Source organism: Pelophylax lessonae (genome assembly GCF_965119305.1).
Source record: "Pelophylax lessonae genome assembly, chromosome: 4".
In the NCBI taxonomy this organism is placed as follows: Eukaryota; Metazoa; Chordata; class Amphibia; order Anura; family Ranidae; genus Pelophylax; species Pelophylax lessonae.
Genome location: NC_138771.1, coordinates 186,604,940 through 186,623,567, shown reverse-complemented (window position 1 = coordinate 186,623,567; position 18,628 = coordinate 186,604,940). Strand labels below are relative to the sequence as shown.

The 18,628-nt window shown below is 37.6% G+C and overlaps 1 protein-coding gene across 1 annotated transcript in view; it reads right to left on the bottom strand.

The window, feature by feature from the left end:
* SEMA3C (semaphorin 3C) overlaps positions 1-18,628 on the bottom strand; it is a 218,378-nt gene that overhangs the window by 34,227 nt on the left and 165,523 nt on the right. The window contains exons 9-12 of the mRNA XM_082256716.1: positions 18,101-18,215; positions 17,473-17,542; positions 10,239-10,383; positions 8,352-8,574 (exon numbers count right to left, since the gene is read on the bottom strand). Of these exons, the coding sequence (XP_082112842.1) occupies positions 8,352-8,574; positions 10,239-10,383; positions 17,473-17,542; positions 18,101-18,215 (553 nt within the window). The remainder of the gene's footprint in view (positions 1-8,351; positions 8,575-10,238; positions 10,384-17,472; positions 17,543-18,100; positions 18,216-18,628) is intronic.

The window sequence follows — 18,628 nt, the reverse complement described above, 5'->3', positions numbered from 1 at the left end:
TGTCTGCCTGATGAGCACCATCCATAGCACCGCCACTGTCATGGTCCATACAAAAGGGGGAAAAGATGTGCTGAAACCGCAACTGGCCCTAGATTACAATAACACCATGGGAGGTGTGGACAGAGCTGACCAGGCCATGACCTTCTATCCAGCAATGCGGAAACAGCAGAAGAAATACTATAAAAAAATTTTCAGACACCTCCTGGAGCAGTGTTTATGGAATGCCTTCATTCTGCTGAAAAAGAAAAGCGACCGGCCTATGATCCATGCGGACTTTGTGTGGAAAATTGCGGAGCTGATTTTTCTCAGGCACCAGACACCAACTGTAAGTCGATCCGGACGCCGTGCGGCTGGTGTCGTGAACCCCGAACGACTGACCGGTCGTCATTTTATGGACCTCATTCCGCCGACGGAGAAGAAGACTGCACCCACAAGAATGTGTGTGGTGTGCTGTTCCAAGCACGACGACACCGGGCGGAAAATAAGAAAAGAAACACGGTACTACTGTCCAGATTGTGATGTTGGACTTTGCGCTGTACCCTGTTTCAAAATTTTCCACACCCGGGACGTTTATTGAAGCAGTATGAAGAGTAATATTGCATCCTTTTTGGGAAAAAAAAAAAATATATTGCATCCTTGTTTGACAAAAAAAAATGTTAGTGTTTTTGATTACATGATTTACTATCATTTATTGAATAAAAAGTGTTATTTTTTGGAAAAGAAAAAGTGTTATTATTATATTATTATTTTATAGTTATTTATTATATTATAATTTAGGATTTTGTGTTTCAAACTTTATCATACTCGGGATGTTATAAAGAAGAACACACGGTAAAAAGAAATCATTAGTAAATAGCTGGTTTGGGCTGCTCATTCTCCAGAATTGCAAGCAAAATAATGGTACCGCTTTCAGCACCTAAAATCCGAAAGAATCATACCGCCAGGGAGGTTAAACCCAGTTCCAGACAGAAATTTCCCAGCCTCAGAACCCCCTGAGATGTTAAAAGGGGATCAACTGTCATTCTGTATTGCCTGCAGTGAACTGATTTATGATTCAACATAATTTTACTGGTTTTTCAGTGATGTGGCCCACCTCCTGGTAAATTCTGTGTTGGAGTTCACACTGTTCTTATGTTCACACAGTTCTTGTGATTCACTCGCTTCTACTAGTGCAGATACTATGAGATCTCTAAAGAAATGTGGCTGTCTAGATAGTCTCTGTAGCTATGTATCAAACTCTGTATTGCACAATAGAGTTTGGTTCTGCAGTTTACAATGTGGCAACAACAGGCCAGATCAAATGTAGTATATGGCAGAACATAACAGAAACTTTCACTCTCTGATGTAATTAAAATTGTATTTCCATATGTAAATATATCCTTAAATAAACTGAAAACTTACATACTGTAAGCATATGTGTACAAGATGAACCCTGAGACAGCTACCAATCTTATTTTTTTTTTTTAAAAAGGGAACACATTATCTAGTTTAAACAATAAGACAGATGTGTATAATACAACATTCAAACTTGCCACACACAGACAACTGGCCCAATATCACAATATGTGAACTCAAACTAACAAAACAGTCTGAGATATTTTAATTACATTTAGGAATACCACAAAAAATCTGTCATTAAGTTACAATGGACATCATCTACAAGCAAAATCTTCCATCCCATCAGCACTTTTTATGAGAATTTGCATCTTTGATAGAAATAATTTAATAGTTTATAGTCAATATTTTTAAAAAAAATTATTATTTTTTTTTTTTTTACCTCTTTAATAGTAAATATATATATATATATATATATATATATATATATATATATATATATATATATATGTTTTACATATGCTTATTTAGAATTTTATAAGGCATTTTACCAATAAACACATAACACAGGGTGCATCCATGACACATGCCTCACAGAGCATTATTGACATTCTAAAGACGGAGTACTGCAAAAGCATTCAAGATCTCTCTTTCTGATTCTAGATATCCCACGTTATGGAATTTTTCCCCCAAAAAAGCAACTAGGAACAGGCAAGCAAAACTGTGAAAAAGAGCATAAAGCTGTATGTGCTGGCTGGAAAATTCAATATTATATATATGTATATATATATATATATATATATATATATATATACAAATATAATAAAATGAATAATAGTTTTATCATTTGTTGTATTTGTATACAAATTATATTTGTATTGACTATATTATAAATAAAAAAATAAAATGTTGTACTTTCCTAAAAAACTTTTTCTGGGGTTCCATTGGAGGACGCAGGAATTCAGGGATTCTGAATCAGGCTATATTGCCACCTACAGGAGGTTTTGGGACACAGGCAAACAAAAAATGTTGAAGCCAGCAACTGCATAACCTCACCTCCACTCATTATTTCTCAGTATTGTAAGCAAGCAATGCATCAGGCCAAAAACACACAAGAGTGGGGCCTGTCCCACCGAAGGTCTCCAAGAAAAATATTTCACTATGAGTAAAAAAATCCTATTCCTTTATCATCCATTGAGGGACACAGGAATTAGGAATTCTGAAACAGTAGAGAATTCCAAATGCAGTCCAGAGGAGTGGGCAACAGCCACTGAGAGGTTCAAGTGAAGGACCATCCCACAACAGAGTAGTTGAAGGAATTAATGCCAAAATCAAAACCAGATGAAGAAAAAGTCATGGTAAACAAGGGAACTGCCACGATTAGGGGAGTGCAAGAGGATCAACCTGAGGCTCCTGACCAGGACAGAGAATTACAGCTAAGGTGAAACTGGAACCTGAAGAAACCATGAACCCTATTCAGTGAAAAACTGATGGAAACACAAATAACTTTAACAGAAAGAACACTAGACCGTCTACAAAATGTGGACAAGAAAAACAATTACTGGTTCAAATCTTTCAATTCTAAGGAAAAAAGATTACTAAGGAAATGTTTGTACAGACAATTATGTTTAAAAGGAAGACTGGCTGGTAAACCACAGAAGAGAAATGCCTAGTTTTCCTTAACCCTTGAGCTTAGGGAAAAGAAAGACCATGATAAGGAAAGAGGCAGCCTTATCAGACAACAACAAACCTTGCAGTGAAATAGCCATGAACGTGCGATCCCTCAAAAGGTAACAATTCCAAACTTATGACCCACAAGAATGACAGAAACTGAAAGGTACTAAACCTGAATCCTCATAAAGCAGAGGTTGGGTGATGAACAAAACCTGCATAAAGGGTGGAGATGAAAAGCGGGTATGACATAACTTGTACTAGAGTAGATGAGTAGATGAATACCAGGATCAGAAGGAAGAGATGGGATCCTACCAACCAAACACCAAGGGGTTTTCCCGGGGTGTGACAGACCACACTGTAAAATTGCCTAACCTGTAGAGTAATATATGATTTCAAGAACAATTCAAACTTCCCTTAAAAAGGAGTAGCATCCTCTGGCAAGGAGCAAGAAATAGAAATGCTAGTGCTATTTCTATGAGTTTTTGGTTTACTTAAGATAGAAGAGAGGAAGGAATTTAACCTCCCTGGCGGTATGATTCTGTCAGGAATTCTGTTCCAAAAGCGGTACAATTCTTTTCATTGAAATTTGGCGTTATGTATTATAGGCCTACAATTCTTAGTAATTACTGACTTAAACCTGACCAAAACAAGTCTCTAGTAGACATCCCAGATGTGATAAATTTGAAACACAAACAAGTGAATTATAATCGAATCAATAATATTATTTTATTATTTAATATATAATATATATAATAAAATTATATTATTGATTAGATTATAATTCATGCGTTATATATTATATATATATATATATATATATATATATATATATACATGTGTGTATATAGATATATATATATATATATATATATGTGTGTGTGTGTATATATATATATATAAAACGCATGAATTATAATCAAATCAACAATCTAATTTTATATATATATATATATATATATGTGTGTGTGTGTTTATAGGTATATATATATATATATATATATATATATATATATATATATATATATATGTATATATATATATATATATATATATATATATATATATATATATATATATATACATGTATATATATATATATATATATATATATATATATATATATATATATATATATATATATATATACATGTATATATATATATATATATATATATATATATATAAATATATATATATATATATATATATATATATATTTGCATATATATATATACATATATATATATATTTGCATATATATATATACATATATATATATATATATATATATATATATATATATGCATATATATGTATATATATACATATATATATACATATATATATATATATATATATATATATGCATATATATAATATAAAATGTGTTATGTGTTTTGTGCAACGTTTTTTTTTTTTTTTTTAATTTCCCTCCCTAGTTCCGCTCCCATGCAGCATCGCTGCTGCAGGGAACGGAACTAGGAAGTCCTCCTACCGACAGACGAGCGGCGGAGATCTCGGCTGGCGGTCACAGCAATGAGAGCTCATCGCTGGATCGCCAGGATAAGGTAAGAGAAGCTCCGCTGCGCTGTCTGCACGCTCTGCCCATTGACCCCGAGCGTGACTCGGGGATACCGCTAATAGCAGAAAATTCCTACCGCGAGTCACGCTCGGGGATACCGCTAAGGCGGTTAAGGAGAACTTTGTCAGAAAATTGCAACTTTGCTGCAGAAGGTGGACCTATCTCCCCGTAATTAGGTCCCACGAAGACCTCTGGACAAAAACTATTTCCCATAGGGGAACTCTGAAGCAGGGTCCCAGTTAGTCCTGGGGAATACATAACCTTTATAGTTAGAGGGGCACTCAAGTGCTCATTCCATCCCCCACCACAGGCCAGCAAACAGATCCTTGAACTTCTTGTTCCAAAGAGACGAATTTGGTGTCTTGCCCAGAGACCACATTTCCTAACACAGAACAAATGTTCAAAGGGAACTGAGAGACAATACTAAAAGGGCATTCCACAAGAATCCCACAAACCCTGATAGGGGAATGTGAGGAATAATATGTAAAACATAGAGGTCAACTGGGAATGGACCCCCTTATTGAGGACTTGAGCTTAACAACTGCGTTCTATGGTGACCCACCGTAAGGTGCTAGAAAAGTGGAAATTTGCAACTTGATGAGGTTTGCAGAAGATAGGATGCTAAGCATTGCTCTAACTGCAAAAATCCAGGAAACTGACTTTTTTTCAGGGAGAGTTTCCTGAGCATTCCACAATGGTGATGTTAGGGAAAAGCAGTAGGATGGACAGGAGGACCAGTGCTGCTGCAGAATTCTGAAGGGCCATGTTCTCATCAAGAGTAGTAGGGGCTTTAACGACCGGGTCCAGGTCCAGAGCTGCTGGAGAACGCTGAAGGGCCAGGTTCTCATCAAGAGCAGTAGGGACTGTTCTCTGCCAATCTTGTTAGTCAAGAGTTCCCTTAGAAGAGGGATATGGCTTAAGAATATCAAGTACCATAAGAGGTGTAAGCACATGTAAGAAAAAGGATTCCCCTGTGTGGAAAAATGTGATACTGAGAGGGTTAAGATTCCCAAGAATAGGCCCCTACCAATCTGAGGTTTCAGGATGTAAAGAACCCAGCAAACCAGAGAAGATGTACCATGGGGAGCAGTAAAACCAGAAAAGTGAAAAGAGATAGCTACATAGGCTTAAGGCTACTATAGGTGACTTCAACACCCAAATTCAAGGAAAACTACCAGCAGGATAAAACAGATGGGGAACACCTTCATGCAAAAGGCTGTAGAAGGGTTAGAGGACCTCTGGCTTCGAGCCCTGCGGCTTGGGTGAGAGGAAGACTCCAATTTTCTTCATGCTACTACCACTGCAATAAATTAAGTTAGGGTAGTTTCATCCCCTAAACTGACCTGCTTTGAGACAGGAGTATACTCCGATCACCAGTGTGCTAAGGATTGGATCAAAAGCAGGTACAAACAGGCGACTTCCCTCGAAGAAAAATGGAGTCAGATGTTTCTTGGACATATCATCTGCATCCCATCCCAAGCATGTAGCCAAAGTGCCCCATGAATGTGCACAGATGCCATGAGAGATAAAAGCTTAAAAGTTTTCTACATGCTGCTAAAGTGCAAAGATCCAAACATTTGCATCAAAAACAAAATGAAACGTATTCTCTTTATGTGATTTAACTTAAAGTAACAGCTTCACTAACAAAAGTTACCTCCAACACAGGGCAAAGAGTCACTCTACATAATTCAAACTTAGATCTAAGTAATCTAAGTAGGGTATCTAATTGCTTGCCAGTAAAATTTCAAATGTCAAAACGTCTTGGATATGCTTTGATGTAAAGGCTCAGAAGGGTTAAAGCTAGGTTCTGCTTGGAATGGGCAGGAACTCACTTACAGCCTCTGTAAGCAGACTGCACTTGCAAATGGGCACAGACAGACATTTTAAACATGAACAAGGAGGTCTTTGTGGACACAGGTGAGGCCTCGGCTGAAGAAGCCTCTGAAGATGATGACACTAAGGTGTTCCAGGTTCTGTAGTACAGGTGTTGGCTCCTTCCAATGATACAAGATGAATGCCCCAGAATGAGTAAAAATGTGAAAAACAACTAGGCCCAAACTGAGGCAAGGTCTCACTCACAAACCCAAACAGCGGGCCTTAAACACTATCATCGATGATGGTCAATGAGTTCCTCCAGCCTTAAGCTTTACCGCGGTGAAAATGGCAGTAGCAGGAAATTTGAAAGGGGTTCTAAAGGAACCAATTGCGAGATAGCTACTGTTACTTCATCTGGACTAGCCTTACATGCAAAGTGAGTATTTACTGACACCAGTTGCTGTGCCACAGCTCTGGACCCTGAAGGCACTCTTTACACCACACAAAGCCATGGAAGGCACCACAAAGAAGAGCCCAATACCCAAAGGTCACATTCCAGGCTAGCCCTGCAATATTTCAGTCCAGTGTGGTCTGGGTAAGGCCTTTCAAAGCTTTTACTGTGGATACACCAAACTAGATAGCTGCTATGTAGAAACTAGCTCAAGCAACAGCGTGAATTAGGTCAACAAGGAAAACACTTACAGCTGTGTTTTAACAATCTTGATTTAAAGTAAAAATAAAAGCAAAACTTTTTCTTTAGGTTTGGATAGAGTGGAGAGGGATTAGAACACCTGCCAGTTATTATTGTTGTCTGTGCCCTTGTTATGGAGATTCACCCTCTCTATTTGTTCTATTTACGGGTTGTCCCCAAAAAAGTAATAGAAGAGAAATCTTCCAATGGGATATGCAGCAATGGACTTTCCTCTCTATATAATCTGCACCCCCTCCCCAGGTTTAACCCTTACAGTACCATGCACTCCCCATACCCATAGCCCTTCTATTTTCATGCAGATGCCTGAAGAGCCAGACGGTGGGGATGAGCAGAAAAGTTGAAGATCAGCAGCTCCAGCGCTCCTTGATGCTGGAGGAGCTCCAGAGTCTGGGAAGACATTGCTGTCTTGTCCTGCCCCATCTCTGCCAGCGCTACCCTCACTCCGGACCAGACTTCGGGCTACCTTTTACAGCCCCGCTACAGCAGTCATAGCCAGCGATGACAGAGCTCCAGAGAGGGACCACCCGCCCGCTTGCTCAATAACTAGAAAGCCCTCTCACAGCGTAAGGCCTGCACTGCATGGTGGGAGCTGTAGTTCTCCACTGCCTGTCAGTGTACGGCTGGTCTATGAGCATCGGCACGGTTCCCCCCCCCCCCCTTCCAAACCTACCACAGTGTTACCTACTGGTGTGATCCTTATGGCGAGTGGCTGAAATGTCATTGGTTGTTAAGGATGCGGCGGCTCAGCTCCTCAACAGCCAATAATTGCCGGCATTCTTTTCTTCACACTTCAGCTGTTAGGGGGGAAATCCCACTGACAGTTAAAAAAAAAAGAACACAGAAGGTATCAGCTCCGGGTATCGGATACCCCTGCAAATGCCTAGTATCAGCACCGATACTGATGCTGGTGCAGCCCTATACAAAACTACTATCCATTCCATATAACCTAGTTGTTTAACCATACAAATATTTCTTAGGATGCTATAATTATGAACTCTCCTTAAATAGCTTCACCACCCAAAAATGCAGGTAGTGAGAAGAGGATGTTGTGCTATACTGCTCTGTTCCTCTCCCTTTCATTTCAGCAGCCTGTCCAGACTTTCTTATTTTGCTAACTACAAATCTTTAGCTATGGCTCAATACTCACACACATGGGCGTGAACACACACACACACACACACACAGCTTAGGCAAATAAATGTTGATGTTTAATATTAATTGCATTACTCTTACCTGTTCCAAGAAAAAGGACATGATACTTTCCATCCGCTGCATACACTCTGTCCACAGCTATCTTTGTATACTTGTAGTCTGTTCCTGTCCTTATTAGAAGTGGCTTCTTATGTTCTGGATAAATTGAGTTGAACATAAGTGGATGATTTCGTATAAATGTAACAACATCATCTGGGAATTCTTTTGTTGTCAGTAAGGTTGGTGTAAATGCACCTCCAGGACACTAAAAAAAAAGATGTATTACATTACTGAATATACTCTAGAACACTATCCTGGAAGTAAAATTCAAGTATATTTTTCTAAGGTTGAGTAAGGAAGGGTTAGAACTTTGCCAAGATTTTACTGCTGGATTTCTGTGTGATCAAGGGAATAAGAAGTGTGCAGAACCTTTACAGTCTGAGACAAACAAAACATTTGCATTGTTCAGTGAAAGTATTAGACCTTTGACAAAGGTTTGCTGTTTACCTGTTGGGTAATCCTAAACTTACCTTCTTTGTGGTCATCAAGACAGAAAGTGAGAAATGTCCCCTAGTAGGGACACAAGCAGCAATAAAAATATGAGGTTCTGGCCCTTCCCCACAACAACTCTCTGGTGTTCAGAGCTATGTGTGAGCTCAAGAACAAATGTTAAAATTAAAGTTCCATTGGGGATCCCAAAGACATAAGCATCTATGTGAAGTGGTATGTATAGATGAGGGTGCCTGAGTTGCATTTATTATGCCAGCATACCTTTTTTAATTTAATGACATGTTTCCTACACAGATTTTTAATATTATTAGTAAGAATGTACCTTCAACTGGCTGGACACATAGGGAAAAAGATGCCAGCTGAGACGCATGCTGCAAACATCTCCACATCACTTATTTACATAGGATTTACATTGGGAGTCTCCACACACTTTTCTCTGCAGGGGCTGAAGAAATATGGAACCGTCAAACGGATACCCAAGCACAGAAGTTGTATGCTTCTCTGTTGGCATAACCAGGCAAAGGCTGCTGTGAATGACTATGGCTGTGGGCTGTTTTTTCAGATGGTTCCTATATTCTTGAAATACAGCAATCACCCACACGTGAGTTCAATTCCATATTCTTAAAGGAAATCTGCACAGAAAATTCATGGAGGCTTCCCTAGATGATGTCTTCTGAAAATGCTAGTTCCCTAGGTTTCACGCAACTCCAATGTTTCAGTATTTTATGAGTCACTGACTTGGAAATCTCAATAACAGGTAATTTACAGGGTAAGATCAGGGTATAAAGCCTATCCCCACTTTCAATGATAGAGGTAATGTCTATGATTTCTTAGGCTCACAGCAAAGAATTTTACCTGGAAATTGGGCAGTGGCCAGTGGCAGAGGAGGACATGGAGGGCAGTGCTATAGAAGATGAGCAGTGCAATGAAACTTTTTTGGACACTTGGGGGGAAGGAATTAAAAAAAAAACTGAAAAGGTGGAGATTGGATCTGCGTGTAAGTGCTAAAAAGTGGTCAAGGATTAAAATTTAAATTTAGGGGTTAAATTAGTGTTAAGGCTAGGGTGAGGGAGAGGTTAAACAAGTTCAAGGTTAAGGTTTAATGTTACGGACAGGTGTTTTTTGGGTGGCATGAGTGTTTATATTTAAATTAACATGTTATCAGTGCCAAAAGATCCATGTTGAAATGTCATTTATACTCTATAATTTTTAATAACTGAACTTCTTTTCTATTATCTCTGAATTTTTATCTGATTATTACCTTTTACTTTGTTTCCCTCTGTAATTTTTCTTCCCAATTAACTGACATAAATTTGACATACATTTGTTTGAACTCCAATTAGAGAGACAAAATATTACCAGACAGAAAAAAAAGACAAAAGTGGTCACAAAGACAAAAGATCACTTGATACAACTTACTGTACCAGGCCTTGGATATGGAATTCTGCCCTGATAAGGAATCAGCTGGTGGTTGGGTCCTTCTTTGTGAGCGAATGGTCCATTGAACACCGTCTGAATGTCAGACATGTGATATACACATACTGCAGATCCTTTGAACACAGAGCTTAAAAAAATAATAAACACTGTATATAAATAACATGTAAAAATGCTACAATTGCAGCATCTACTGCACGTATTTGCCATTATTGAATGATACCAGCATAGGCACCCTGTTAAATACTTTTAAAACTTGAAATCCCTATTAGCAATAATCAAACTGATATTAATATTTATATATATATATATATGTATGTATATATATATATATATAGAGAGAGAGAGAGAGAGAAAGAGAATTAACCGCGCTAAAGGAAGCAAAATAAGACAGCAGCAACTACTAGTGTGACCACACCCTAATGAATATTTGTAAATTAAGTCGCGCTATAATATGATCAATGGAGATGTAAAGTCCATACAGTCCAAACAATAAATGAAGATGTAATCCAGGACCAGACTCCCTTAACCGGTTGCCGACCGCCGCACGACTATATACTGCGGCGGTCAGCCCCGGCCAGGCAGAGTGACGTATCGGTACGTCACTCGCCTGTCACTGACTTGCGAGCCTATCGCGGGCGGGCGCGCGCCCGCCGAGGCGCGCGCCCGCCGCGGCTCGTTCACAGGCAAGTCAGTGCGTGTGACCGGCGGACTCGATGTCCGCCAGTCACACTGCGATCGCTCCTGTGAAGGGAGAAAGACAGAGCAGCTTGTGTAAACAAGCTGCCTGTCAGTTCTCCCTGTGTAAAAGTGAAGATCTGACCGTTCTACTATGTAGAACGGTGGATCTTTGCTTTTACACCAATAGGAATGTCCCTACACAGTTAGAAGCACGCCCCTAGGACACACTTAACCCCTCCCTGTCCAATAAAGTTAACCCCTTCCCTGCCAGTGTCATTTTTGCAGTAACAGTGCATATGTATAGCACTAATTACTGCAGTAATGTCACTGGTAACCCCAAAAGTGTCAAAAATGTCAGTCAAGGGTCCGATCTGTCCGCCGCAATGTCGCAGTACCGAAAAAAAAATCGCAGATCGCCGCCATTACGCGTTAAAAAAAAAAACACCAAAAATGACAAAAATCTTTCCCTTTGTTAGTAAACGCGATAACTTTTGCGCAAACCAATCAAAATACGCTTTTTGCTCTTTTTTTTACCAAACATAGGTAGCATAAAACAAATTGGCCGAAAAATGTTAAAAAATTTTGATTTTTACTTTTTTTTTGGGGGAATTTCATATAAAAAAATGTGAAAAATATTGTTATTTTTGCAAAATTTACGCTCTTTTTTTGTTTATAGCGCGTGATCAAAAAATCGCACAGGTGATCAAATACCACCAAAAGAAAGCTCTGTTTGTGGGAAAAAAAGGACGTCAAATTCGTTTAGGTACAGCGTCGCACGACCGCGCAATTGTCCGTTAAAGTCACGCAGTAAAAAATCGCAAAAAAACCCCTGGTCCTTTAGCAGCCAAATCCTCCGGGGCTTAAGTGGTTAAGGGTATAAGCTTACCAGATTGAGGTAAGGTAAAGGCAGATTCTCTAGGTAATCTTGTCACTTTGATAGTAGATCCAGGTCCACGTGAACGATTAGCTCAATGGTCATTGGATCATAGAAGTAAAGTAAAAAACGCAATAGCGTAAAACCCAACAAACTAAAATTGATTTGCGACCGGAGAGTGAGGGCAAGCGAAGCCGTCCGGCTGGCAGTTGCTGACATTGCTCCTTCATTCCTGGTCTCTTGTAAGTTATTTTGCTTTTATTGGAATACATTTTAAATGGTTTTACGCTATGGGAGCCTTCTTTTCTTCATGTTGGTGAACACTTGCAATACCTTTGGATACATCTGAGAAACAGCACCCCAAGTCAAGGGTCGGGTCCCTGGATGCTTGATTACCATACAGGCCTGACTGCTTTTCCTAGTTGGTAAGAGGCCACCCCTACTGGTGTGTCTTGTTATTGGCTCCGGGTGGTACACTGGATTGTGATGTGCACATTTTTGCTATACCTTTTATTCTCACATGGTAAGAGGCGAATCTAGCTGGTGGTGGTTCAGCACGTAATTTTCACAACATTGTCTTCTTTACCTTGGCTAATCATTCATTGGTGTCCAGGAAGAGGCGACTTCAGCCAGAACACGACTTAGTTGTTTTTGGTGTTAACCCTTATCATACATTGGTAAGGGGTATCTATCACATAAATTTTCCTTTCTTTTGCATGGTTTACCCCTCATTAATTCAATGTTATCAGTGATTAATTATATTGGTGGAGGTTTATTTTTACACTTAAACCCATCCTTTAAGGAACACTGTGGTGTTTAATCAATTTTAGTTTGTTGGGTTTTACGCTATTGCGTTTTTTACTTTACTTCTATGATCCAATGACCATTGAGCTAATCTTTCACGTGGACCTGGATCTACTATCAAGGTGACAAGATTACCTAGAGAATCTGCCTTTACCTTACCTCAATCTGGTAAGCATATACCCTTAAGGGAGTCTGGTCCTGGATTACATCTTCATTTATTGTTTGGACTGTATGGACTTTACATCTCCAATGATTATATTATAGCGCGACTTAATTTACAAATATATATATATAAATTCTCCTAAATATATGCATGCATGCGTCTACATTATATAATTCATGAAATATAATTACTCCCATATTAAAAATCCCATATTAATCGATTATTTGCAGATTAGACAAGTAAGCATGCAAATATTGAAAAGAATGGTTGAATTGCAAACAAATATAAATAAATCAGCGCTAAATTCAAAAATGATCAAAATAGATATCAAACATCAAATATTACATAAGAAAGTTGATATCACATAAAAATTAAATAAAAAATATAATCAAAATTTCTGTGCAAATGAAAATGCTATAGTGATAAAGTGTCGTGATTGTTATTATCACAAATAGACCATATCCATAAACTGCTGGTGAAGAAAATGTATCTCAATAATATAAATATATAAATATATCTCTATAAAGTGCTGGTGCAAAAAAGTGAATCAAAAAATGAATCAAGCATAAAAATCCATATTCAAATCCATGTGCAAAGAGTACAAAAAACAGCAGCAAATGACAGTGGTAAATCATAAATTAAACGTGCATTTTCAAGTTCATGTGCAAACAGTGCAAAACAGCAGCAAAAGGCAGTGATCTGAGTGATGTGATGTGCACTCAATTCCAAAAGGTGTCACCGATGTGAAAAATATCCCGCAGTGAGTCCAACACTGTGTGCAATGGCCGCTCACCTAATAATGGTAATATACAGCGTGGTATGGAGACCCAGTCTCCTATGTGGCTCCAAACAGGAACTCAGGAAGGCGGACAGTGATGATGGGCCAAGGATCCATTTGTCACTCTCCCTCACATGAATGGAATAAGAAGGGGCCTCATAGTGTAGTATTAAGAAACGTTTTATTGAAAAAATATAGTAACTTACATATAAAACAGGACACAAACACAGGACACAGCTAAAAGTTGAACTTCCGGTCACGGCCATAGACCAGGAAGTGATGTCACCCTGGCTCCTCCCAACGCGTTGCGTCACACCACCTTGTGACTTTCTCAAGGGTAATGATACCTTGGGTCTCCCTACTACGCTCTGTATTACCATTATTAACGTGAGCGGCCATTACACACAGTGTTGGACTCACTGCGGGATATTTTTCACATCGGTAACAACTTTGGAATTGAGTGCACATCACATCACTCAGATCACTGCCTTTTGCTGCTGTTTTGCACTGTTTGCACATGAACTTAAAAATTGACTTTTAATTTATGATTTACCACTGTCATTTGCTGCTGTTTTTTGTACTCTTTGCACATGGATTTGAATATGGATTTTTATGCTTGATTAATTTTTTGATTCACTTTTTTGAACCAGCACTTTATAGAGATATATTTATATTATTCAAATACATTTTTTTCACCAGCACTTTATGGATATGGTCTATTTGTGATAATAACAATCACGACACTTTTTCACTATAGCATTTTCATTTGCACAGAATTTTTGATTATAATTATTATTTCATTTTTATGTGATATCAACTTTCTTATGTGATATTTGATGTCTCTATTTTGATCATTTTTGAATTTAGCGCCGATTAATTTATATTTATTTATATTTGTTTACGTATGTGGTGACACTACTATAATTGGCAGCTTTATTCTTACCACCATTGCGTGGTTGTGTGGTTCTTACCCCCTCCCCACTCTACTTGTAGAAATTTTACATATCTTTTACATACTAGATCCTCCATCAATACTTCATTGGTAGCGCATCAGGCCCTTTTTTCTACAAATGGTTGAATTGTAATTCTCATTGAATCATCCCTACCTATAATGGATAGGGCTCTTGTTTCTAGCCAGTAGAAACCTTGATGTTTCACAGAGAATACAGTTATATTCTTGAAGTCCTGATTTTGGTGCATTGTTTAGGAAAGACAGACATATAATAGGTTGCACTGCAAAAATATTGCAGCTCCAGTTAAAGCCTTTTGATTCTCATGAAACCCTCCTATGTGATTTAAATTTTCCTGGGTGTTGGTTTTAAGCTGTGCCCCAGATTTCATAAATGTTTCCATATAAATATGTCCTTTTTTTTAATGTACTGTCCGCGCTTTAAAATCTAAACTCAAGAGCAATATTCATTCAATGTGACCTGTGGCATGGTTTGCCAAGGAATTTCATTCTTTCCTTCAAGCATGCCACAAAGCTTATGTCTGGACACAGTAGCTTATTTCCCCTTTTCTTTAAGGTTGTTTCACTCATAGGTGAATTCCCTCTCGGATTAACTCCACATGTCGAAAGGTTTTTATAACAAAACTTGAAATTCTATCTACTGGCTGGCAACCAGGTCTCATTTCTTAACAATTCTGTCTTTTCTCCATTTAAAACATTTTCTATTTACATTTGTTAAACTTTGGAGGGCTGCTTTCTTAAGTAAATTCATTTTTTAAACAGATACTGGAAAAGCACTGCCTTTTCTCCAAGCAGACACTGCTTAACAAAAGTAAAAACTAATACACTGTGCTGTATATAATCTTTTTTAGAAAGCCCACACACAGCTGGAAATGGAGTATAGCTGTCATGTCATTTGCGTATTTGATAAGTCTCCTGCACAGACTTCCATGTGCACTTAAAACTTAGAAGGATAAAAGAGAAAACGAAAAAAAAAATACTTATTAATGAATCACTTTCCATAACATAGCTGGAAAGATGCCATGTAGCCCTTTTAATGCTCTATATCTAATGACTGATGTTTTTATACAGCCTTAGAATGGCTTTTAAGTGGATCACTTGGAAGATGTACATAAATGTATTTTTTTTTTCCATCTGAAAAGCTAATTTTAAAGTGCAGTTTGGAAAATTATGCTAGCATTAAAGAGGAAGCTTGTCTGCCAGGCTAATACATTATGTATTCTATAAGTACTCTGACTGCCCATTTCCTACTTTTTCTGCTTATCGCCTTAGAATAGATCACAGTATCAACAGACTTCTGTTCAAGCTGCCAAATAAAACTAGAGTGTCGGCAGCTTTTGGAATACATAAGTATCTGCCTAGAAACATCTTAATTATAGTGGACAGATAATATATGACATTTTAGACAGTATAAGCCACCCACTGTTGAAGATACAGAGAATCTACTAAAGCACACTGTTTCACAATGAAACGTTTGGAAATCATTACTGAAGATGCAAAACAAAAACTTTTGAATGGAAATTAAAAAAATTCTTCTGATCAGACAAAACCGATAAGTTAAATTTATATGTTCACTATGTAAGTAAGACCTCTTGCCAAGTATAAATCCATGAAATTGCTATTAGCATTGAATTTATTTTCTTAAAAGAAGGGGCAAGGCCTCTGGCTATGTATTATGTAAAAATTCATAGAGAGTCTGCCCCCCCCCCCACCCCATCCCATCCTGCTGCTGATACCTCTGTTGCCCCAGTTATTTCCCTTCACCGTTGCTTTGCTTCATCATTCTTGTGTCTACCTGTATGAAATGACAGATCGCTTATTGCGTTTTGTAATGTTATAGTTAGTTTAGTATTCTGTTGTTATCTTTATCTAATTGTTTGTTTTCTCCTGCATGTTTAAGTGTGTGGGGTGTTGTCCATTCTTATATTTCTGTTTCACTGGTTTATGTTTTACTTGATTCATAGTAGAAGTGGAAGAAGATAACATTTGTTTTCAGAATCTGTGCAACCTACTATAGGACAACATAGATGTAGTTTACTGGTTTTGGTTATTATGAGGTCTTTAAGGACTATTTTTTTCGAATGCATCATGACTTTATACTTATCCTTTATCAAATAACACCCTGCAGCCTATTTTCAGTAGAAACGATCAGGGCACTACTCACCCACACTACTCATACTTCTTGGAATCTAGCAATGAGATTGGTGTACTCTACTGTAATCAGGAATAAGAGCAGGGACACCAGTTTCCTTGCCAATTCCCATTTAGTGTGGCACAAAGTGCAGGGAAGGAAGGGGATCAAGAACTCCACCATCTCTTAAAACAATGAGACAAAGAAAATAAACAGACCACAAACTGCAAAGTCTGTGTACAAGAAAAGGAGCCTGGCAGCCCCAGAACAAAAATGTAAAGCAGGGCCCAAAAAAGATAACCTTAGGTTTTATATTTGTTCAATCTATCTTTTACAAATAAAGGTTTGATAAAAGATTTCAGGACACTAAGAAAGCTTCCTGCCCAGCTGTCTATTTTCTGGCTATGGATCTTTCTCATGGATCTTTAGAGGATTTAAACATAAGGTCTAGAATTTCCCCTCTGTAGTCCTTACAGGACTACATAACATACCCTGGCACCTTCCTTTCTCTTGCCTGCTTTTGCTCTCCACCATGCTCTAGCAATCATCCCTGACTCTACACATCACTCCAGACAGACCCCCTTGATTGGTCGCCTGCCCCCCCCCCCCCACCTTCACTTGCAGTCTGTGACTAAACAAATGCTTGCAATTCAATCTAAAATCTGCTCTCAGAAACAGCAGTGGTGATATTGTCATGCTGTAGCTGTCTACTGTATTATTTTTCACAATAAACCCATTAAGTCTTCAGCTAAAAAGAAAAAAAAAACACTCTAATTTCAAAAACTGAATTTTGGAATTTATTATTATAAGTAACATACCTTGAGGTTGTGAAAATACCATATACCAGAGTATTCCGAGGATTGTCAGCGTCCATTAGGAAAACGTCCTCTATAATAAAAACATGAAAGTAGAATATCACAAATCTCTAAAGAATAAATGTGAAAAAGATAACACGTATCACAAACACTGGATGAAGACTATATCTAAATGTTTCTGCTTTCATCTCACTCTGGAATTGAGCTCTTTATAATAGAGTGTGCAAAAACATTACTTATAGAGACAACTGCAAGTGTTAATACTTAGATTATTTTTTATTGACCTCTTTTGTAAGTGTGACCAGTGATCAGTAGAACCACAAAGAAAAATTATTTGAGCCACAAGTGCTAAATTCATGACATTTAGACTGCTCTAGGTATTAGGAAATCTTGCAAGTACAAGCCCTTATTCTTCTCAGTGGGAAGATTATTTGAAAATGTAAAGGCATTCACTAAATCCCTGTCAATTCAATGGAAACTGTGAATTCAAATCCGTTATTCCCAAGACAAAGACACAACAGCATTAACATGGAAGTCACTGTGAACAATATACATTTAAAAAATATCCGCATATGTAAAATGCTCTAAACCCATAAGGTAAAGCATACATTAATATTCATATTGATCCTACCCAATTCATCAAAATGGGTTTCAGTTCCATCATCATCCATCACTGAACACACAAGCCTTGCCTTTAAGAATGTTGTCCACTTGTTAACAAGACTTCTTTGTCCACCAATGTCATTCTAAAAAAAAAAAAATAGTAAAGAGAAATAAATGACTCCATTAGTAAAATACCCACAGTCTATTTTTTTCTGAGTGAATGTGTAAACTATCCTTCTATAGCATCACAGCCTTTCAATCTTGTAGCTTGAGCAATATCTACAAAGTGTAATGTGAGTTTGTAGTACATATTATATATATATATATATATATATATATATATATATATATATATATATATATATATATATATATATATATATATACAGTGCCTTGCAAAAGTATTCGGCCCCCTTGAACTTTTTGACCTTTTGCCAAATTTCAGGCTTCAAACATAAAGATATAAAACTGTAATTTTTTGTGAAGAATCAACAAGTGGGACACAATCATGAAGTGGAACGAAATTTATTGGATATTTCAAACTTTGTTAACAAAT